This window comes from Carassius gibelio, chromosome A16, assembly GCF_023724105.1.
Source record: "Carassius gibelio isolate Cgi1373 ecotype wild population from Czech Republic chromosome A16, carGib1.2-hapl.c, whole genome shotgun sequence".
NCBI lineage: Eukaryota > Metazoa > Chordata > Actinopteri > Cypriniformes > Cyprinidae > Carassius > Carassius gibelio.
Genome location: NC_068386.1, coordinates 18,529,104 through 18,554,382, shown reverse-complemented (window position 1 = coordinate 18,554,382; position 25,279 = coordinate 18,529,104). Strand labels below are relative to the sequence as shown.

Below are 25,279 nucleotides of genomic sequence, written 5' to 3'. Positions count from 1 at the left end.
CCTTATAGATGAATTCATCTCTTTCTTTAACTGATGAACCATAAAGTTGTTGATTCAAATTGGGTCGACAATGAACTGATTTTAGCTGACTGTTTGATATTGTGCTCTTTTTAGAGCTGCTTTACAGCGGAATAGAATACTGTTTGCATCACTGAATCATTATTATCACTGTTATACTGCTTTGAAACCATCTTTATTGCAAAAGGTATTGTATAAATTAAGTTTTTTTTTTTTTTTGACCAAAGGATTTTCTGCAGTGGTGCAGCAGTTAGCATATGAAACATTGAGCTGTGGTGCTGATGTCGGTCAAGTCTGCATTCACTCTGTTCTATATTTGCACAATAAAGCACAAAACCCAAACATAGAACATAAAAAAGAACAGTTTTTATAAGTTTCCCTCCAAAAATGGCCACTTCCTTTGCAAGTGTACCATTCTCAATCTGATCTGTACTGAGGCTTCATCCAAACATGACTTTGAACCGAAAGTATTTCACTGGTGTTTCATCATATCTTTTGCCTGGTAAGGAAACGGAGGGAGAAAGGACATAAAGACATGTCTTCCTCTAGTAAGGGTGGATCTCCACTCCTCAACTGATGTGCCCATGATTAAGAGCTCACCCCAGCACCCCCATTTTTTGTCAAATGGACATCAACATATAACTCACTTTGCTGGACAAACAAGGACCAGATCTAGGCGATCTTAAGATGTTCAATCGCAGGGTTGGGGTGATTGTGGGAGATCACGCTGAAGATTCAGAGTGATTCACGGGAGGTGCAGAGGCTGGAGAATGTGTGGATAGACCAGCGTTATTTACATTAGTGCACCATGTGAGGCATTCACTCGTCCGATCCTCCCTACATTACACTTATCTAGCCTTCAACACACACAAAGAGAGGGCTGTGCAACAAAAGAAAGATGCATTCAAGTGCCTAGACATCTCTTTTCACTCTCTTTGTTTCCTTAGAGATCTTACTTTTATATCTTTACTTTTATTTACCCTTTTAAAATGTTCAGGATTTTAACAGTAAAAGAATGTAACAATGCTTCAGTAAAAGGCTTTTAACTGGTTAACTGAGATGCCTCAGTGTATACTGTATTTATTTTTATTTTTATTCTGTAAAATGTTGTAAAATAGGTAACACTTTCTTTTTAGTCCACTTTAGATGTTGTACTAACTACAAGTAACTACCGGTCTACATGTCAGCTACCAGTCATTAGAGTTTAGCAGAATATCTGCTTTTGATAGTCCCTCAATAGACATTCAACTGACTATTAATAATATATATATATATATATATATATATATATATATATATATATATATATATATATATATATATATATATATTGGGGGAGGAGAAAAATGTTACTAACAGTGTCATACAATCTAGAATGAAAATCCATATTGTATTGAAAAAGATACAAGTACTTTTATGGTTTATGAGTCATCTTATAATTTATGGTGAAAAACAGTAAAAATACATTCACATTCAATTAAATTTGATAGTTTTTTCCTTATTTTGTTATCATTTATGTACAACAGAGTACAATGTGTTATGTTAAGTTGTTTTTTATACCATTTTTTGTGTGTTACGCTGATGGAGTTTTGTGTTTGTTTTATTAACTGTTAGGTATTAGCCAATGTAATGGCCAATTTTTAGCCGTTGCATAATCATGGTGCATGCTGAAAAAAATAAAGGTGCTTCGAAAGGCTCTTCAAGCAATCCCATAGAAGAGCCATTTATGGTTCCACAAAGAACCATTCAGTCAGAGGTTCTTTAAAGGACCACCTCTTTCTAACCTTATTATGATCTGAAGAACCTTGTTTCATCACAAAGAACCTTTTCTGAAACAGAAAGTTTCTTCAGATGTTAAAGGTCCTCTATGGAACCACTTAGACAAAAATGTTCTTATATGGCATCATGAGTGTGGCCATCAGTATTTTTAGATGCATTTCTGAAACAGTTTATGAGATATATGATTTTGAACTTTAAGCATTGCAATATACCACATATATTTCCTTCAGTACAGTGCATTCAGCTGGCTGTGGGCAAAGGACGGGGGATGCCTGAGCTCATTGCATTTCCCTATGCTCTCTCTCTGACCTTAAAACCATCAGAGCACACACACAGAGGCCCCAGAGAGAGCGCAGACCCTTACTGTGTCCTCAAAACATGCACTCTCCAGCGTGCAGCCTTAATCAAACACACTGTCACGCTGTTTACTAGAACACACAGGGGAAGCAAACTGTAGGAGCCCATAAGTCTCAGCATTAACAAGGACCATCTGAGCATGTGTGAGAAAATATCTACATTTTTAGAAGATCACAAACTGCAGTCCGCTGAGTATTTACTGTGTATGCTCGGTAAAAGCATCCTAAATGCTTATGTCTATTTCTTTTCTGTGTAAGATATGTACTTGCGTGTTTGAACAAAAACAGAAGTCTGACTGTGTGTGACTGCTTCATTTCCTGCCGCAGAAAGCCTGTTTCCTGAGCTGTGTGGAGCCCAAATGTGGCTCCTCACAGAGGTAATTCAGAAAAGGATCAGTTGCACTTGTTACATCTTAGGTTTCCCTCTCCCCACCCCCTTTACTTCACTGAATTCTCAGCTGCAAGCAATTACTGCAAGGACTCACTGACTAACAGTTTCCAGATTGCATCTTTATGGCTCCCAAATTGAAAAAGACAGTCTGGAGTATGGACAATGTAAATCCATTTCTGGTTTTGTCAGCTCCAGACAGCTGGTCGGGCAGACCAAAGACTGTGGCTTTGAGAACTCAGTGGCAATCTCAACACGAAGACAAATTTTCATCCCCAGCAACCCTGAATTGCAAATATTGTAGAGTCAAGAAAATATCTGGCAGTTTCTCAAGACAATATGTTCAAGCAGAGGCTGAAAAGTAGAACATATAGCAGTTTTGGCTCCACAGTGCAAGCCTGTAATGTGTCATTCACACTGACTGCATGACATATTAATGAATAAACAAATCCGATTCAAATTTTTAAAAGAGCCTCACAAAAAAAAAACCTGTTTCAAATTCAAAGGTTAAAATCAGAGGATGCCATGCACTATTGTAGTAATTTTCACATTGCTATTCATCTTGATTACATATCCAATGTTTAATATGTTCCCTAAATCTTACTGAAACACTTTTACTCTGATTAGTTTAATCTTTGATGGAATTTTACAGATGTTGAATTTCTCTATGGACTGCTGAACCATTATTATTGTTGGCTTACTTGTTTATGGGGTTCAGAAAGAGCAGAAGTAAGACTATCCATTGACAATGTGATGACTGGAGTCCTGCCATACTGCTGGAAGCAGTCGTGAGGACGGAAAGTTTTCTCAAAACGCATGAGAGAAGGAATGGCCTGCAGCCGATGGCTGTCTCGTTCAGTTAGTGAGTCAGAGTAGAGACTGTCAGAGGAAAAACATGGCGCTGTGGTTTCGTCATGTGCTTAAGACAAAAGAGGGCCAGATGAATATGTGTATTAGTTTTAGCAAAGTGTAAATTTGACATGTTTTCTATAGAGATTTTTCTCTTACTCATTATTTTAAAAGGTAAATGGTGGATTACCATGGTAGCGAGACTGGAAGCAGACTATAAAATACCTGCCGTGTTCACAGTTTATACCCTGCTGGAAAACCAGTGGGAACTGGCTTCTAGATGATCCACATAGGTGATGATTCAAGGTGGACTGTTGTGGGCTGTCTACAATATAAAGCTGGTCATACCATCTTTAGGCGGTCAAGCTCGTTTTTGATGAAACATTGGTCAACTAGCCTAGACTAGCTTAAATAACCAGCTTGGATCAACTAATGACAAATTTAGCCCAACTACTGAACAGCTTGGGCCAGCTAATAACCAGCTATTGTCCAGCTATTTTATGACCAGATTGAAGCATGTAAAAACCAGCTTGGACCAGCTGATGACCAACTGCAGCTTGATTCATCAAATGGCCGGTTTAGATCAGCTAATAACCAGCTTACATCAGTTAATGACCATTTTAAACCAGCTAATGACCAGCATGGACCAACGTATGATCAATGACCTCCTAATGACCAGTTAATGACAAACTTGGATCAGTTAATAAGCAATACAGACTGATTAATAACTACATTGGAACAGCTAATATTTCATTTGGACCAGTTAATGACCAGCTTAAAGGATGTAAAAAAAAACAGCTTTGACCAGCCAATGACCAATTTTAACTAGGTAATAACCAGTTTGCAGAAGTTAATGACAAGTTTATACCTAATAAGCAGTTTAGACCTGTAACCAGTTAGAACCACCTAATGATCAATTGAGACTATGTAAAACCAGCTTAGGTATAAGTTAATGGCTAATGGTCATCATGGCCAGCTAACAACCTGCTAATATTTTAAAAATCATCTTGGTTACTTTAAGGTAAGACCTACTGGTAGTTAATGAACAGTTCAGACCAGCTAATGACCAGCTAATAGTTAGCATAGCCCAGCTAACGACCAGTTAAGACTAACTAATTATCGATTTGGATCAATAGATGACCAGCTAATAAACTAATGACCAGCTAATTGCCATTTGGGACAAGCAAAGGACCATCTTAGACCAGCTAACTGGCTTTAACTAATAATTATATTGGACCACAATGGTTACTGTTACCTTTAATAACTAGCTTGGATCAGCTAATAAGGAGTTTATCCCGACAGCTAATGACTAATGATCATCTTGGACCAGTTAATGACCTGCAATGTTTTATTTTATTACATTTTTTAACAGGTAGTTGATTTGTTGCTGGTCCACAATGGTTTACAAGCTTGGATCAGTCAGAAACTTGCCATCAAATTCCAAAACACATCTACTAGTTTAATCTACATTTTACAGTATGTTACACAGCTGTCAAAGCAATTCTCCAGCATCAAATACATTCTTAGCTTTACATTAAACTCTGTGAGAGCATGAAACCCCTAAACAGCACACTGTATGATAATAAAGCTAATACCTAAAAAAAAAATAACATATACATTTCACATAGGAAGACATTTGAAGAACACAAAACATTTCTCATCTTTAAAGGCATGTTCTTCTTGACACAATAATGAATGCCTGAGAGAGAAAAGAACAACCCATGAAGGCTTTCTGATCAGAGCCAAACCACAAGCTGTCTGTATGATGACTGTTTCTCTAATTCTTGACCAGCATATCCGATCTCATTACCCAGAAAGCCTGAGCACACAGAACAGCTTGTGAGGCCCGAGGGTGAAAGGACTGAAAACAGAGCTTGGCCCTGATTACTTCTAACACACTGATTTCGCGTTCAAAGCGCACAGCTGTGAGAGAGAAACAGAGCCCCGAGCCTGGAAGGTCAACAGACAGTGTATGAGGGGCTGGGACATGAAGCGGTCCACCCGGAGACAGCCAGCAGCTGCGGACTGACACCATGAGCTGGCTGGACCGCACTCTTCTCTCACCGTACAAAGACATCATGCCACATAGCTGTCATAGCTGTCAGCGCACCAACCAGCTCCTTAACAAAGGAAGAGCCAATCAGAGCTCTGTTGCACACAATATTGACAAGAGCGTGAAGACTTTGAGTGCTTAAGTAGCCAATCAACAGAAGTTAATTAACCAGATTTCTGTGAAAAGGGAGAAAGTGATTGTGACATCAACACAAAGGTAAATGAAAGGTTTGGTCGATTGTATCGCTTAATAAGGGATGCAATTTAGTATTCACACAAAGTAGGGAAGTAGCTTATGATGATATCAGACAATCAGCTAATTACAGGTTGCTGGAATTTTGTTTTAAAAATGCTATGTTATTTTTTCATAACTTCATGGGCTAAACACCCAAAATGAAGACATACTGAAGCCTATGTGTGTGTGTTTCACCAATGTGTGTTTCAGAATCCCCACATCTTGCCTTGTTTTCACTGCAAGGGCAATGAGAGTTTAAGCATGCAGTCTTTGAAAAATAAATGTTTGTGTGTTTTCATGCGTTCAGCGTAAAGCTATTTTGCCATTTGCGCAATATTTATTTGTGGAAGGAAAGGGGTCGACATGCTGTGGACGTTCAGCTCATAAAAGGGCTCACTCAGGTCCTGTCCCCGAGTACGTTCCCGTCACACGCTTCTTGACGTAAATTATTCCCGGCAAGTGAAGAAATACTTGAATCAGTTCATGCTAAATATTGCCTCTGGCCTCTGGTTTGTGTACAGTAATAAATTCTGTTTGAACCATGCAATGTTTTTTATCCAAAATGTGGCAGTGACAGTTTAAAGACTCTGAAATTACAGTTAATTGAAGAAATGTTATAGTGTACCTCACTGTGATTGGCAGGAAAAAGTGTGGGCATCGTTTGGTGAGTTTCTGCTTGTCAGAAATGTATTCAAAATCAGTGCAAAGTCATCTGACAGAATCAACAAAAAGATTTCATGATATTTAAAACACAAGAATTTAAAGACTGTAAGTCAACATCATGTTTATAAGTATAAAAAAGTACAGAACTTAGATGTTTTAGTGCTTTGAAATGTAAGTCGTTGCATGTATGAATGGTTGCATGTATCAATCATAAATTGTATGTATAAAAGCATGCTTTTTTGTATAAATTAACAAATCTGTATCCCAAAATAATAATAATAATAATAGTAATAGTAATGTTACTGAACCCTAATGAGAATGTAATAAAGTGAAAGCAAATTTGTCAAATGTTTATATATAATACAGCACACACAAAGCTTCATGCCATCCACTCTGAGCTGATATCTGATTCAGTAAGAGTATTCAGAAAGAGCAGCAAGATCCCTGATTGTGTTCAGAGTCACGCATGTCTCAGGCTGTGAGGGCACACATCTCTCCCATTCCCAGGGTTTATTATTACAAATAACCACTTCCATCTGCACGCTGACTCTCAGTGGGGCACGGAGCCAGAGCAGATGCATACCAGTCTGTCCCTCTCCCAATGAGAGTGGGTCTGTCAGCAAACACTCTCCTCTGATCCTCTCTTTAAAACCACTGTGGACACAGCGATGAAAAATAAGACATGGACTGGTGGAATCCAGAGGTATTTCGTTTTTGATAGCCTTGCTTCTCTCGTTCTCTGTCACTGTCCTCTGTTACTCGCCTGACCCTCACCTTCCACCCTGTTCCTCTTATCTGTCAGTGATCCTTCATTCTCCTGACTGTGATTGGCAGCCTTTAAGGGAAACTCTCCAACCAGAGTGGAGGAGGTCCCGGTACAAAAGAAAGTCAACACAAAACAAACAATCTGATGAGAATGTGCCATCTTGCTAACTCTGCTGAATCCAACAAAGGCATTAGAACAGAGTATGGAAGTGTAAATGCTATCTTAAAGTTACTTACTTTTTTTTTGTTGGATAAAATGCTTTCTTCTATTCCAGTAGACAACCATAAACATGTAAACAAAATGTAAACACTGTGTGCATCTGTGTTGCTATAAAACATTTTCTTTGTTTGCTTAAGCATCACTAGCCTGATATGGGAACACTGGCTCAACCAACGGCATCAGTTTGGGGCAGGACTTGCTGTTCGGTCATCCAATCGCGGATGAGGTGAGTATCCAGAAAACCTGATTTTTGGTTGATGAACTGGAATGTTCTTCACAAGACTTTATGAAGAAAACTAAGCATTTATACACATATTTTACACTCTGCAAAACAAAACTCTATATAAAAAGTACAATTTCTCAGAAATATATACATGAGAATAATATTCAAATGTATTTCTTCCACAAAATGTTTCAAATTTTGCATTGAAAGTGAATTTTGACTAGGTGCTGGCAAGGTACAAAAAGGAGAAAAAGTGCTCCAGATGACATATGGTCCAGTGTGCTATATACCGAACCTTATGGCAATATATATTAAATGTATATTAAATACATGTTGTAAGCAGTGAATTCAATGAAATGTATTTTTGACATTGAAAATATATTTAGTTCCAACCTTCATAAACCAAAACAGAAATACCATTTCTTTTTTACAAAACTCTTTTATGCTACTATAGTTTGTATATAACTCGCTCTTCTAGCTGAACTTTGTATGAGTTATTCTACTATGGGCTGTGAATTCAATAACTCATTTCAGCTTTGTGGAATAGTTGTGAGTGTCCTGCCAGTGACCCTTCGCTCCTGAGGTGAGGTCAGGCTCTCCCAGCTGCCTCTCTCCATACACCCACATGTCCCTCTCCGCTCACCCTCTGATTTCTCTCTCTCCCTCTTCACTCCTCCAGTTTTTCCTCTCCCTCTTCCAGAAGGGTTGACAGCTCCAAACAAAACAGGGCCTGTGAGCTGACTGACACATTCTGCTTCTGAAAGGGGAGCATTTAACACGCCTCACACCCCGCACTGCCCACCACACACACAACCCTTAGCCAGTCGAAACAAAACACCACCACGGAGAAAAGAAAGGATCGGCCAGAGTTTGGGGGGATTTGCACCTTGAAGAAGAGAAAAGGCGAAGAAAAGAGTTGAGAAAGGGAGGAAAAAGAGTTTTTTTCAGGTTCAAAGGCGGTCTATTCTCCCGCCTGCACCCTGTCACTCTTCCTGAGCGGGTTCGCCCCGGAGGATAGCGCTCCATTTTCATTGGTGTCATTCATCCGTCCGTCAGGCTGATGTGCACTCCAATGGGTTTGGTGGAGGGCTGCGGAAACTTCCTGTCAGGGGCCTGCCGTGAGATCAACACCTGCTGGAGTGAGACGGAGGAGTCACCGCTTTCCAGCCCACACACTGAAATCACCCACACACACTAAAGAAACATCGACAAATAATATGATTCCTCAAAACTCGAAAAGCTGTCTGAAATGATAGCTTAGTCTGATGGCTACTGGCATTAAAAGCCATAAATATAAAAGTATAAAACCTCAGTTACTGCATGTAAGGCTTTATACAGATTTATACAGATCTGGCACTGTGCAGTCTAATAATAATAATAATAATAATAATAATAATAATAATAATAATAATAACAATAATAATAATAAAAGGTTTACTATATACTATTTACTTGCCAAAACTAAAGTGTTTATATGGGTTTGATTCAAAAATGAAATGAAAATAATAATAATAATAATAATATTGTTATTAACATTGCACATGACATTGATAACATTACACATAACATTGATAAAAACAATATTACACGCACACACACACACACACACACACACACACACATACATACATACATACATACACATATATATATATATATATATATATATATATATATATATATATATATATATATATTAAATGTGCATAAAATAATAACACAATCTTAATTAGTTTTGAAAAGTTAAAATGAGTAAATTGTTTGGCTTTCAAATGAGTGTTTGGCTTATATTGGTGTTTCATATATATATATGAAACACCTATATATTATCTTGGTCATTATTAACATTGTATCGGTATATAACTAGTATTAACTATTTGAAAAGTAATCAGTCTTTCAAAAACAACATTATTGTACAATATCAAGAGAGCAGAAAATGCATACTTTTTTTTTTTTTATATTGTCATGTTTTATTTATTAATTTTTTTACTTAAAGGTATGTACTTCACGATGATACAGAATACTGCTCTTTAGTCATGATTCTCACAGCTAATCCTTACTTAAACTTAAACTCTTTGAATGCAGGCAGTAGTCCGAGCCGTGTATGTTGTCATGATGCTGGATGCCAGAGGTGCCGTGATGCTAAATGAACTGACCACAGTCCTGCTATCAAGTACATTCTCATGGAGACCATTAGTGCTGCTGTCCCCTGAGGCAGAGCTTTGAATAATACATGAGACCGCTCTTGTTACCTCTCATGGCATATCCTGTCAGAGTCACAGGTCAACATGCCGCCTGCTGGACTGTGTTACACACGGCTCAAACCACTGCTGCCAGATTTTGGTTTCAAAAGCAGAGCAGAGCCGAAAAAGTAATCACAGGCTTTTAAAGAGCTCTTGGAGAAAACGTAATAGGTGCCCTTGGACAATAACTACTTTGTTTCTCCCAAATCTTATTCTATTCAGCATTACCTGAAGGATGGAAGGATCTGAGGTGCTTAAGAGAGGGGTCTGAGAGTTGACTGAGGGTCTGGCCTGTGTCAGGACAGCAGTATCCAGCTTCCAGAGAGCCATGGATCTGCTCTGTAGTTTTTCTTCAGCATTCTTTAATGAATAGAAAGTTCAAAATTAATCATTTATTTGAAACAGAAATCTTTGTTTTAACATTATACATGTCTACTAACAAATTTTAACAAATTTAATGCATCCTTGCTGAATTAAAAGTATTAAGCTGTCTCTTTAGTACATTACCAAACAAATTTTACATTGGACAATATAGTGCCAATATTGTCTATAATGCAAAAGTCTTCAGATCAAAAATGTAATAAGTAATAAATAAATATATAAAATAACATGAACTGGGTTAGAAAAACTGATTATTTTATAAATGCACAGATAACGTTATTGTGAGCATTTGGAATTTTGATGATTTCATCATGGCCATCGATAACATTCAAATCATGAAACACTTGCAAATGTACCTGTATTTATTATACACCTGTTTTTACTTTTGCATAGATTTGTTCATGGTTTTCAAAGATGAAGTCATGTTACGCAAACTCTCCATGTTGACATCTGCTTGTTTTGGCAAACTCCTACCACGTGACGGATACATTTGTGCCAAAATACAGAGGTTGACTGGACACATGACATACACAAGAAAACATATGGGAGGCGTTAATTTGACACAGTTCCAATTAGTTGTTTGTGTTTACTATTGTGTCTTAGCCTTTTTCTTTCCTGATCTCTGGTGAGAAATAAACTTAATCTAAACTAGAACCAACAACTGAATCTTTTCATTTTTGATATAGAAACATCCACACACACACACACACACACACACACACACACACACGTTTGTTTTTGTGAAAAGTGGGGACATCCCATAGGCGTAATGGTTTTTATACTGTAGAAACTGTATATTCTATGGCCCTTTACCAACCCTACACCTAATCCTAACCATCAGAGGGAACTTTGTGCATTTTTACTTTCTCAAAAAAAAAAAAACTCATTCTGTATGATTTATAAGCGTTTTGAAAAACGGGGACATGGGTTATGTCCTCATAAGTCACCCTCTCCTTGTAATGCCTGTGTCATACCCATGTCATTATACAGAGTTGTGTCCTGATATGTCACAAAAACAAGAGCACACACACACACAAACACACACACAGTGTTCAGTCTCAATTAGAGTGAATGAAAGGATTGTGTGTGGGCTGGAGAAGGGAAATGAGTGTAGAGCACTGCTGAAAGTGATCTCTGTCACACACAGGATGTCTGCTCACTTTCTCCTAAACATGTTATATGTCACACACACACACACACACACACACACACGACATGTTAAGGAACGAAGGATCGAGAGAGAAAGACATCACAGTGAGGCAGCTGCCAATCCCCCCCACCCCCACCCCTTCCGCTGGACACAAAAGAAGATATTTTGAAGGATGCGGGCAATCAAACAGTTTCAGTTCCCATTGACTGCGATTGTTTCTTTTTGTTTTTGTTTTTTTTGTTTTTTTTTGCCCATGCAATAGAAGTCAATGGGAACCAAACTGGTCAGTTACCAACATTCGTCTAAATATCTTTTATTTTTCTTAAAAGACAGAAAAACTTGTTTGGAGTGACACAAATGTGAGTAAACGACAGAATTGTGGATGCACTATCCCTTTCATCAAACTACTAAAACAAAAACATTCACACGTGTTTTGGCACTGGTTTAGCACTTACTCAAGACTGTGAAATGGAGCAAGAGGGAGAATGTTTTTCCAGGGTGTTTTTGCACCAGAGGACAGCTCTATGAAAGGTTACCCAGGTGGTCTTTCCTCAACTCCTCCTTCTGTCCCCCAGCATAATGTCAGTTTCCTTTCCCCAGTCCCTTACCCAAATCATCAGATTGCTTGAATATGGGCCTGTGAATCTGATACTCAGTTGGGTTTCGAGTCTTGCCGGAGGTGCTGAGAGCCGGCTGATGAGGGGGCCCAGCCGTCCGCCATATTGCCGCCCAGTATGTCGTGTCTAGTTCTCTGAACAATCGCCCGTGTCCCTCTAGTTGGGTAAACAACAGAGGCTGTCAGCCGGTGTCAGGTTTGGGCTTTTCAAAGCAAAAGAAGGAGAATGACAGATGACTGCTCTGAGTGTAGCCGACACTTTGCTGATAACAGTGATCTGAGTGCTGATAAGGTAAGGCAGAGTGTGATGGGTGAGCGAGATTTACCCGGTAAAACAAACTGAGCCAACAGTTCTGACAAACACACTGCTGGGAAAAACTGCGAGGCGCTTTCAGTGAGATTCCCCGGCTCACTTGATTCTCTGATTGATCCGTGGTGGAATCAGACGTGTTGAGGTTGAATCACATCCACAATAGTGAGTTTGCAATGAAGAGCTGAATTCAAGGCTCTTTCAACCACAAGAAAAATTGATAAAATAAAAATAAAGTATATAAAGTAACTGGATAGAATGGATATAAGCCAAAGTAGGTGTGAGCCAACAGTAAGTAATAACAATAATATTTTTTCAAATAATAAAATGAAAGATGCTTTATTCCTGTGTTAAGATTTTTTTTAGTTAATTTTAAGGTGGTTCCTACTGTATAGTGGTTTATATATAAAAAAAAAAAAATCTGAATTAACTTTTAAAAACTGTAAATATTTGCTCCCGTTTGTCAATTAGGTCAATTAGGTTATTGTTATCATTTATAATAAATAATAACAATAATAATATTTGTTTAAATAAATTCGTTATTCCTGTGTTAAGAAAAATAAATAATTTAAGTAATTTAATTTAAAGGTGGTTCATAAAGATTTACAATATATATAACAAATAAATACAAATCATGTTAACCTTTAAAAAACATTCTTCTATTTGTCCATCAGGTTCACATTTCAGTAATAAATTGTGGAATTAAAGAGAAAACTTTAACTTTAAAGAAAAAAAATTATTTTGTGAAACAAGTAGGAGTGAATGAATAATAAGTAATATTATCAATAATCAATAATATTATTTATTAAAATAAGGTAAAATGTGCTTTTTTTCAGTGTAAAAATATATATATATATATATATATATATATATATATATATATATATATATATATATATATATATATAATTACATTTAATAGCTATCTTTTTTGAAAATGTATTTTAGTAAAATAAGTTTCAGTTCCAGTGTCAAGAATAAAGTATAAAAATTACCGAGAATATTCTGGTAGGGGAAAATTATTCCCTATAAATTTCTATTAATGATAGAAAATCAGGTCAGTGTCAGCTCTGAGATGCACAGATGAAGTGATCGTATTTATTGTCATCTGTTCAGATTCTTTGGTGTAAATCAGCTGACCCTATCACAAATTGTTCAATGAATTAAGATCCACAGAACATTTTCATTCAATCGAACTCAAACTAATCTGTTCAGGGTTCATGGGGTTGACAAGCCACAAAAAAACAACATGTCTGACATGGCCGGCACGAGCGTACCTGTAACCTGAGCCGAGGGATGGGGGTGTGCCAAAACTCGGCAACCCTCACGCTGAGAAAGAGTCCAGTTAGACCGGACCCCCACCCCACACATCAGCTCTCCTCACCCCCTGAGTGCTGGCCGGGCCGGCACAGTGGGGTCCCTCCATCTGGACACATTTCTACCCTGACAGGAGACATGGCTGCATTAAAGAACGTATTCACATACGGCCCACTCAGGACTGTCACTGCTGGAGATGGAGAGCAGACTGGAGGACTGGACTGTGCAAAGAGGGGGTGGGAGGCGGGGGTCTGTGATTTCACTGGAGCACTACAGAACTCTCATTCTATAGTCCATCTGTCAACCATTATGGACCCAAGCCCTAAAACTGAAAAACTGAGCTCCTCCTACACAGGGAATGTGCAAAGAGGATAGTTTTTGTTTTTTAAAAAATAAATAAATAATAAATAAATCTGCATTATATGCAGATGATTCAGGGATGTATTCTGTATTCTGAATGAATAAACAATACAATATTTTTACATATCAATCAGCATGCATATATATACACCAACTATACAACAAATTTAAAATGTAACATAGCATGGTTTACATAACACGCAGTATATTATAAAATGCATTTAAGTGCAGTGCAAAATTCTAGGCTTTAAAATAATAATAATAATAATTGTGCAACAACAACAACAAAAAAGTCGGGTCTGAATTGCCCAGAAAGTCAAAAGGAGTTATAGAGTTAATAAAGAGGTTTGAAAGTAAATAAAGTAAACTTAGCAAAAGTTAAATGTGCTGCAACAAATGTAATGAAACATTTTACTAGCTATCGTAAAAATTCAACTTTATGAGGAACAAAACTAACGCAAATGGCGAAGAGAGAAGAGTTATGACTGGATTACAGCGACCCCATGTGGACGCACTGTAGAAGATAGAAGTGAAAGGGGAAGGTTTAAAAAGTCTGGATTTTATGTCTTCATTTTGATAGATTAAATATTAAGCAAGTAAATGTAAAAGTAATGAACGTAAAATAAACAGAACTATTATAAGGAGAACTTTAAATTGGTAATACACCAAATATGTCTTGATTTTTTTTTTTTGTATCTGTAATGCAACTGGATGAACAACTGAACCAATCCGATTCAAACACCTCTCTGATTGGAAGCTGAAATACTGTCAATCAATTCCAAAATGGGAGGAGCTTCGGTTCTACATCGAAACCAATGGTCAGTTACATTGAAGCGTCCTAAAGGAAAGAGCTCCGTGTTACAACCACTGTAAACCTGCAAAACTACCCTGTGCAAGAGACGTTTAGATGCATTCTTCAAAGAATATTAGCATCATAACAAAATCTATTATTTTTAATGCATTGTGTATAAAAGCATATTTAGTCATTTAACGCAATAAAAGGCCGTAAATAGCTCTGTGATATATTTTTTTTATTAAATAATAAAACAAAATCAAACATAAATACAAACATAATAAAAACAAATCAACATAAATAAACAAACAAAATGAATTAATGACTGATATGATAGAACTGGTTTGTCCATCATCCTTAAAACACGGGTCCAATTATCCGCGTTAATACTCCTTATCGTAATTTAGGCAACTATTAGAGCTTAATCTAAACACGGTGTATATAATTTAAATGATGATGATGATTAATAGTAATGATAATAATTAAATGCACCATAAAAAAACACACAAAATATACGTCTGGCCTATAGTATTTTTTTTTAATTCGAAACTAAAAATAATTTAAGACTTATTTAATGTGTCTACCAACATTTGACACTGAAAAACCTGGATCCCTGAACTCGAGCTGTGGGTAATCCAGCAGATGCACGCGCACCCCGGTGTCCTTCGACGGTATTACACATGTAACATCGAATTTTTCCAGGCTATATTTCCTAAACCGAAGTTTCTATATAATATAAATCATTGTTTTTTTTTTTGTTTTTTTATTTACTTACAAAAAGCTGCCGTCAAAAACCGCGAAGGCTGCCAACGTGAGTGCAAATTATTACAAGTAACGAATTGTTAACTATCCTATAACCCTTCCGAACGCGTTGTGTGCTAAAAGCGTCTGTGTGCGCCGAGAGATTCAGCCATGTCTTGCTCTCGGGATGCGCCTTTAAGGATTCCTCCTCCGGCTTTCCTGAACTGACCTCTTCCCTTTGAAACCACTTCCTACCCTTCTCCCAAACGGCCATGTTTAATTTGACTCATTCATGAAAAGTTATGTAAACACAACACTAAAGTGGTGATCGCGAAAGCTACATAGTGAGCGATGCAGGATTACTGAACTGTTGTGATCGTCCGTGTGGATGCAAATTTGTACAGCAGCAGTGGGAATAAAGAATAGCGCGTGAGAGGCATCGGCAGGTGGGCACGCGCACTTATCAAATTCACATCAGTGGCGTAGAAAGAATAGCATTTAATACAACAACCATTCATAACGTTAGCCTGCTCAATCCGTGACTGAGAAAGTTTAGTGCGTTGGAAATTAAACGGAATGCAGAATTCAGTGTAGAACGTTTTTTTTTCCAATGCATAATATTTTGTACAATGTGATATCAAAGACTATAAATCCTTGCACTGACTAGTTTCCTTACAAAGTCCCTTCATACAAACATTCTCGCAATTTAACGTTTGTAAACATGTCTAATGTAAACTAACATTATTATATGTCTTCTAAACATAACATAAATGCTTCATAATATACTGTGAAATATACTGTACCTTTGAAAACATTATTAAATGCAGTGTTGTTATAGGAGGTCATGAGGAAAAAGCAGAATGTGAAGAACAGGAAGGCAGAAGAGACGACGGTTGTCCAAGAGTTTGCAGTGGAGAAAATCATCCGCCGAAGAGTCACCGGTGGAAAAGTTGAATACTATCTCAAATGGAAAGGCTTCAAAGAGTGAGCCTCTGGAGCAAATGTTGTCTGTGTGTTTATGTTTTTAATATTTACCAGCATATGTCATGCTTCTCACAGTGCAGAGAATACCTGGGAGCCAGAGGACAACCTGGACTGTCCCGAGCTGATAGAGGAGTTTCTCAGAAACTCAGGAGAGACAGAACAAGAGGGGTGTCAGTCCCTAGACCATGAGGTCCAGCCCAAGCAAGAGTTAACTCAACTGGATGCCGATATGGTAAGTGTCTTTATATACTGTTCATATAACTGCTACAGTACTATTACTGCACTACAGTGATTTTAAATAATCTTTTTATACCCCAAATATGCATTAATAAACTGAATTATGTTAGGTTACAAACTACCAAATACTTGTCATAATATTAATAACTGTCAGTGTATTGTATAGCGCAGTGGGGTGCAATCTGCTTCTGCTAGACCAGTTTCCACAGAGTTTAGCCATAATTAGACACTCCTAAACCAGCTAATCAAGGTCTTCAGGTTTGTTGGAGAAGGTGGAGCTAAACTCTACAGAAAGCCGGTCCTCCAGGAGCAGGATTGAACCCCATTGGTGCAGAGTTTTAGTCGTTTACACCCTCTCCAAAAACATCAGGTGTATCGCTCTTGCTGTGTGATATATAATTTAGTCCTCTTGTCAGGCTTAATGATAGTTTAGGTGCGTGTCTGTCTGGAATTCATGCAGGCACACCAGGAGGAGCTCATTAAGATGGGTAATGAAGAGGTTAATGATCACAACGCTGAGATCCCAGTAGATCAGTCAGGCAATCCTGAACCAGACTGCATCATCGGATGCACAGACCAACAAGGAGAGCTCATGTTCCTCATCAAGTGGTAATATTTCTACACTGGACCATATGAGGAGATTCTTGTTATTTTACACTGCTTTGTATAGCTTGAATGCAGTAATGATAATCTTTATTAATAAATTCTGTGATCAATGCATAGGATTTTTTTTCCTTTTTCAGATCATGCATTGATCATGGATTGATACACACCTAATTGTTAATTTAGCTTTTACATTGAACATTGACATTTGTCACATTACATTGAACTGGTGAGCTAAGAATAGCAAAAGCACATTATTGTCAGGTTCTGAAATTTCCACAATATGGGGGTTATAGTAAACCAAAACCAGAAAAACAATTTTCTTGACTTGAAATAAAATAATAACTGAAATAAAATATTTAGTAGTTTAGTTGCCAAAACAACGTATGGCTTTATCCTTTAGTTTATCATGATGTAGCAAAATAACTACAACTGAAAAAAAACAACAACAATGTAGACTAATAAATAAAATACCTAATTAAAAAAAGACCAAAAAACAACAGTTACTAAAACTTGATATGAAAACTAAAACTAATATGAAAAAAATAATAATAATACAAATAATATAAACTATGATAGTATCTCAAATTTGTTTTTATTTTTTATATCTTAATTTATTTATTATTAATAATACATATTATTACTATTATTATTATGTGTTTTTTCTTTTCTTGATTTTTGGTTTTATTAAAAAAATGTATACTTAATTTATGTATGTGTGTATGTATATATATCTCAATTCACACTAATAAGTAGTTGCTTATTAGCATGTCTATTATTAACATATTGGCTGTTTATTAGTTCTTATAAAGTACATATAATGCATGACATCCATAATCCTACCCAATTCCCTAAACTTAACAACTACCTTATAAACTATTAATAAGCAGCAAATAAGGAGTTAATTGAGGCAAAAGTCATAGTTAATGGTTAGTTAATAGTGAGAATTGGACCCTAAAACAAAGTGTGACCATATATATATATAATTGCGTTTCAATTCGATTTACTTAAAATAATTTATAATAGTTTTAGTTAACTAACAATACTGTACTGTTTTAATACTGTTGCCATGACATTCCTTTCCTTTCATGTTTATGCTTTTTTTAACTCCTAAATGGAAAGAAAGATCAAAAGCAACCAAGAGATAGTTTACAATGCTGTTGCCACTAATCCACCACTGCAGCCGGTGATTATGTGCTTTTAATTTTCTGTATTTGTCCATTAGGACTGCTCATTATTTCTTTATTTCATCTCAGGAAAAACACAGACGAGGTAGCTTTACTGTCAGCCGGGGAGACCAGTAAAAGGTGGCCCGAGATGGTAATTCGCTTTTACGAGGACAAGCTGACCTGGCATGGAGAAGACGAGCAGTGAGAGAGAAATATGTAGCAGTGGATACTACTGTACCTCCTGGCAGCTTTAAACATACACAAACACTGTGGCATAAGTTTACTGTTTGATGTAGTGTGTATTCAACTCCACACTCCAGTGTAAAGCTCTTCCCAACACACTAACCTGTAGAAATGTGACTGGAGTATTAGAGCTCTACTGTTTATACAAATCCACATAAGTGGCTATTAATCAGATGTTGTTGTATCTCTCGGTCTGTTGTGTGAAAGTTAATTTGTGATCATTCTGTCATCTTTGTTACTATGATCTGAACTGTGATCTATTACACATAGGAGATGATGACAGATGGTACAATCCCTGCTTGAGAGGGACTGTTTGATGTGTAGATTACTTTCTGTAATATTAACCCCCTGGTTACACAATTACTTAAGTTATACTGTGATGGATCCTGTGATCTGTATGTGGCTCATGCAGGAATAAATCTGTAGATTCGCACAAAACTAATTCTAGAAGGTAGCCTACACAGTCATGTTTTTGTGACTCACTTCATCAGCACTTTTGTGGCAGGTCAGTATCACTTTCTTAGCAGTAGTGTAAATAGGCCACTGATGTTTTGAGGTTTTATGATTAAGGCCTTTACCCTGAAGTTTCGATCGTCTGGTTTCCTGGTTCCTAAAGATCACTGTTAACCTTAAATCTCGAGCGAGCAAACTCTACGTGCTTTTAATAAACATATTATTGCCTCAGGAGTCATTCTTATAGTATGCTAAATTGCAGTTCTTTATAAAAAAGTGTTTTAAATCAAATAAATGTAATTACTGTACCTTTAGTACATTAGAGTGTAGAAATGGATGAAGCAACCTTTCCTTAGTAGATTTTTATTTAAAATGACAAATTTGGTCATAATTAAATTTTATAATAAACAATCATTATTAATTTAGAATTAGAGTTTTATTTTATTTATGTTAGAATATTTAAAATGTATTTTAATATCTTTTTTGTTCTTTTTAAATTCATTTTAGGTTTAGGCGGTAAACATTTCAGTAAACATTTATTTTATTTCAAGTAATGAACGTTTTTTTTTTATGGTTTTCATTTTTTGGTAAATATAATAACCCTGTAAGCTATCTGTAATGTAATATCAAGAGGTTTGAAAAGCTGTACATTAATAACTGTTGAAGTACGGCTAGTGGTTTCAAACATGCGGGTGTTCTGATTATGGCACCCATTTTTTCCTGCTGCTTTTATTTTTATGACCGTGCTCTGGCGGCTGGTAAAAATGAAGCAGCGCTATCAGTCAGAGACACAAAATGAGCTCGGATGTTTTTCCCCAGTCTACAGTTCTAATGAATCAGCCCCAGTTGGTCAACAAGACCAATGTCTCATGAAAATAGTTCCATTTTATTCTTCTCGTTTTTTAAACCTCTGAGTACTGTATGACTGGCTAACGAGAGCCTGTGAGTGAATGCATTAGGTCTTTTCCCCACATTCTTGGACTTATGCAGGAAAGAGGATTTCTGGCATGCCTACATGGATTATGAAATGTGTATATGTAAGTCCAATCAGAACATGTGATATATGCAAAATTGGTCAAAACAGAGGGCAGAAACGTCCTGACCGTTCTTTGTATTTCATATTCAATCAGAGAAACAGTTTGGCCTTCACTAAGAAGAGTTCCTGTGTGCGGCGGAGGTACAGTGAATTTGTTTGGCTAAGAAAAATGCTACAGGAAAATGCCACGCTCATGTATGTAACCATTGCATCTTGTTATTCACTTCAGTAATTGTGCACTGATAGTTTACGGTTTGTAATAGGGTCAATGATGTAAAACGTATTCATGAAAATTGAAAATCAAATTTAAAATGTGCCAGGTTCTTAGACATTAACCTTCTGTATATCAATGTAATTTATATTCTTCCTTATGCATTATAAAATCTGGACAGTCATATCACCCTGACATTTTTGTATTTTGCATTTCGATTTTTCGACCCAAATTTATCAAGATCATCACAGAAGGTTTACTGAAGTCATTGTACACGTGTGAATAAATTTTTTTTTTAAATAAATGAATATGAGCATCACAGCATTGACCCAATTTGTATCCCAGCTAAAATAAATACAAATAGGTACTTATTATTATTTAACAGGGTTGTTTTAGTTTTATATACTATTTTAGTATTTATAAATATTAATTAAATTGTAATTTTTTTGTTTCATTTGAATAATTTTATTCTAGTCGTTTTCTCATAATTTTGATACTTAAACTTAATTTCAGTTAAAGGTTTTCATCTAATATTTTTTTATCCCTTTATTGGTCACACTTTTGTTTGGGGACCAATTCTCAATATTAACTAAATATTAACTATGACATTTGCTTCAATAAGCTCGTAATTACTACAACAAATTCTTAATGCCTATATCTCGAAGGATCATGAGATACAGGCATTATAATGCACTTTATAAGTATTAATAAACAACCAATATGCTTACTAGCTGGAGCAATATGCATGCTAATAAGAAAGTGAGAATCGGTCCCCGAAGTGGTACTATTTTATTTTATTCGGCTTTAGTTTAATAAACAAAAATGTTTTTAATAGCTTTAGTTAGAAATAACTATACTGCTAATTGCCATATAGACATATTACAGTTTCAGTCATTGGGTAATTTTCTATAAGACAAATAATAACTGGACTTTTGTGGTTTTCTCTGAATGGCAAAACACATCTACCCAAGCTTCTTTCAAAAAACCCATTCTTCTGTCTCAACAATGTCAGAGAGATTGGAGCCCATATGGAAGGGCTGAGGACATTTGTACAAGAGTAAGTATCAAAATATGCCTAAATCACATGTTACAATAAAACATAAAACCATGACTTAAAGAACACATTCAGCTTGAGCATGTGACATATCTCAGGAACTGCATATCTTAACTAAAAAATACAGTAACTGAAATGGTTCTGGTTTCTGTGATCAAGTACTGTATATGCTTCCATCCTCAAGGGTGGTTCAGAGCCCCGTGCTGCTTTCGGACGGCTGCTAACATCTCTTCCTTCAGTCCCAACTAAGTGTGAAAAAAATCGAGGCCTGTGCTGAATGCCGAAGTCACTACACAGTGTCTGAGGCCATTCACAGCTCTGGCTCAGGAAACAAACGCTTTGAATCTCAGTCTGAAGAGAAGATGGAAGAAGAAGAAGATATGCACTGTGAATCCGAGTGACTGATTATTTGCTAATCAAATGGAGCCAACTGATGCATAAAGACACTGCGGAGGCAGATAATATTCAACATTGAAGATTTCAGCCCATGTTTGGAGAAAGTCAACGAAACATGAAAAGGTTACTGTCATTTTGTGTTGTTTTGTCTCGTACTGATAAATCTGTATTGATGAAGATAACCTAATAAATGATTTAAACCACATTTGTTTACACATTACTGTCTTCCATGGAAATCAAATGAATGTATAAAAGCATAACGTGGCCTGTGTGGAAGACAGTTTGTTGTTAAAACTACAGATGTGCACTGAGAGGTTTACAATAGGGGATTTATGCTTGCATGTGAAGTCCCTTAAATGCAATAACCCCATCTTAATAAGCAGATACAGAGCGTTAAGACATTATGTGATTTAAACCCAACCTCATAGAGCTAAATCCTAATAATAATCTCTACACAAACAATTTTATTGCCATACTTAGCCATAAAAGATCATTGTCTGGATGTCATACAAATAGTACCTTCTCATAAATATTGAACAATCGTGTGAGGCCAGACATGACCAGTAGATGTCGACACAGCTCTTCTGGCTTTTCATGACTGACTCTCTCATACCTGCAAAATCATAAATATTCATCAAAGAGAAAAAGCCCTCAAAGCAAGCAGTATTTTCCCCTGTTCAAATAACCCACTAGTTTCACTGGCTTTGACTGGGACATCAAATCATCAAGACATTTCTGAACAGGATAAAGGTACTGTATCGCCAAAAGCAAGCAGTTTAAAACAGGCTATAGCCATTAAAACCCGGGCCACGAGCATTATCCAATAACCTCAATTATATCTGAAATCATCAAAGCAAACATATATTTTATGTCACAACAAAGAGTCATGGTGTGGTGGCTGGTTAGCATGGCACCGTCAGAGAAATATAAAGGATTCAATCATATAAATGATTATATCAAGTGAATGGGAGAAACTATAATGCTCAATAGGCCTAGTACCGTGATACAGTTTAAAAAGAATGTATCACATAATCGAAGTATATAGAAGAATAGAAGTGTTTTGTTCTAGATAAAAAATCGTTAAAAGCATAACCTATTACTCTTCAACGCACATGTGGACAGTAAAAATATAAGCAGCCGGTAGAGATTAACATATAAGCAGTCAATAAAACTGTGTAATGGTCCCATTAAGTTAAGAAAACATTATTTTTGAATGTTCTCTTAATGTTCAAAATGTACAGGTTTATTTTTTTTTTAAATGTTTAAACATTTTTGTTGTTGCTTTTACGAATGTTAAGAGAACATTCAAGTTTATCATTTTGCAGATATTATGCAAATGTTACGGTTGAATGTTTTAGTAATAACAAAAAAAAGTTAGATGAATGTAGAATACAAAAAAAAAACGTTTCTCATTGAGAGAACCTCGTCAGAACGTTCTAAGAATGTTATCTGTTAGCCGGGTATCAAGTTACTCATTTTCATTTTAGCAATGTCAAGAGTTTTCTCTCATTTGTTTACAACCAGAACTAGCCATTCGTGAATCAATCAGGTTTGCAAAAATGTCTGAAGTGTTTGATGTTTTTCAATACCCACATATGTTTTTATTTATTTTTTTGTTGGGTTATTTAAATGTGTGAAATTATTAGTAGATTATCATTAAAGCTGCAGTCGGTAACTTTTGACGCTCTAGCGGTTAATAAACAGAACTGCTTGCGTCTTGCGGAAGAACATCGTAGCCGGAACTACTTCTCTCTGTTTATGTCTATGAAGAATCACAAAGGTACTGGGTTACTCCGCTGCAGTACCCCCGAAGCAATCTAAAATAGTCAGAATATAAACATTTATTATAGGAGCACCCTAGTGATTCAGGACAGGTTAAAAACACGGATTGGAAAATGGATTCATGGTGTACTCGCTTATTATATACATTTTTCTACATTTTGAACACAAACAAAGTTAGGGCAGCGGGAGCGATGTATTTTCTGCAAATGGCAATAGGACCACTGGGAGGAGCCAGAGGAGCTTGATTTTTTCACAGATTATCTGTCTCATATTCTACTGTCAGGACATAATGACAGGTTTAACAAATTTGTAAAAAATATATTTTTACAAAAGTTACCTACTGCAGCTTTAATTATTTGAGGATTAATTTAGCCAGATCTGGCAACACCAATGGCATCAATTTGAGGTGGGAAACCTGTTTGGAAATCATCATTATTGCAACCATCATCTATCTGATGACCCTAGAGGCACAAAAATTACACACACTGACACTTTCAATAAAAAGAGATTCCCTTTCCCCGTCTCTCCCTGTCTTACTTGTACCTCTCACACTGCAGGCTAAGACTCATATGTCCAGTGTCGCCCAACAGGTTGAAATGTTCGTCTAATCGCCTGCCCCCTGAACATCACTCGCCACGGCTCCCTTAAGAACCCTGACGGCCAGCTGCTGCTGTCTCTCTAACGATGGAGAGCGTCTTAATAGGCTCTGCACACACTCAGCTGTCTGATAGCAGTGCTGGCAGCACCGGGCCCGAGACTCCCACTGGACACACAAATACTGGAGACTGGAGGTGTGTATGCGTCAAACACACAAGCCACTCTAACGGTTGTATGGGGGCAATACCATGTTGACAGGCAGAGTCCCAGTGCAGGCTGCTGTGTTGGTTAATGTCAGTGGCCTGTCATTCTGTCCACCTTCTGAGATGACGTACTTGGCCCTTGCTGTGACATCTTCATGAGGTGTATTATTTATTCAGCAGGCCAGTCAGAACAACTGAAAGGTGACGTATGAATTATACTGTAACATCTAAAGCATCTGTTTTCCTGTGAGTTCCTTCAGCTGTTTAGTCCAGTTGTGAATCATGTAAGCACCAGATAAGGACACCAGATAATAACCAAAAATGCCAGTTGAGTCGGGTAGAATATATGAAAAAATGTAATACCTTTCCAAAAATGCACTAACACTATTAACACTGTGTGCTGCATGCAAGCAAAAAATGTTGCTCCTTCAAAATAAAAGAGCCAATCATTTATTGAAATGTGAGTTTTGCAAGCAACTTTTTAATTTTTTTTTGTTTGTTTGTTTCTCATTTAATTAGACAGGAGGTGTACTTGCATGAATGAAATTTGCCTAATTTCATTTCCAAGATGGCCGTGTACTGACTTGCCTTGCAAGGGATTTTTCTCTTGTATGAAAAGGTTGCTCAATTGCTTCGAATGTGCATTCGTAGTGTACTTTAAATATTAAAAGTATATGTTTTTAAAACTGTACTTGCACATAATGTAACAGGTTTTACCTTAAATACATTTTAAATCATCTATATATTTTTGCTTTAAATAAGTATGCTTGTTTTGTTGCTAAATAAAAAACTTTTAGCACAAGTACTTTATTCACAAGATATAAAGATGAAAGTTCAGCTAATTGCATTATG

General features: G+C 36.6%; 1 protein-coding gene and 1 pseudogene across 1 annotated transcript; both read left to right on the top strand.

Annotated features, from left to right (window-relative positions):
- Positions 1-15,632: 15,632 nt before the first annotated feature.
- Positions 15,633-19,382, top strand: LOC128030163 (chromobox protein homolog 3). Its single transcript, XM_052617647.1, has 5 exons — positions 15,633-15,905; positions 16,298-16,443; positions 16,519-16,675; positions 17,141-17,289; positions 18,540-19,382. The coding sequence occupies exons 2-5, from the start codon at positions 16,304-16,306 to the stop codon at positions 18,655-18,657; spliced, it is 564 nt and encodes a 187-aa protein (XP_052473607.1). The 5' UTR covers positions 15,633-15,905; positions 16,298-16,303; the 3' UTR covers positions 18,658-19,382.
- Positions 19,383-19,912: 530 nt separating this feature from the next.
- LOC128030220 (sorting nexin-10B-like) lies at positions 19,913-21,961 on the top strand (annotated as a pseudogene).
- Positions 21,962-25,279: the final 3,318 nt, after the last annotated feature.

Coding starts and splice junctions, on each gene's coding strand:
- LOC128030163 (XM_052617647.1), top strand. CDS start 16,304: ATGAGGAAAAAGCAGAATGTGAAGAACAGGAAGGCAGAAGAGACGACG. Junction 16,676..17,140: donor CTCAACTGGATGCCGATATG/GTAAGTGTCTTT, acceptor GAATTCATGCAG/GCACACCAGGAGGAGCTCAT. Junction 17,290..18,539: donor CTCATGTTCCTCATCAAGTG/GTAATATTTCTA, acceptor ATTTCATCTCAG/GAAAAACACAGACGAGGTAG.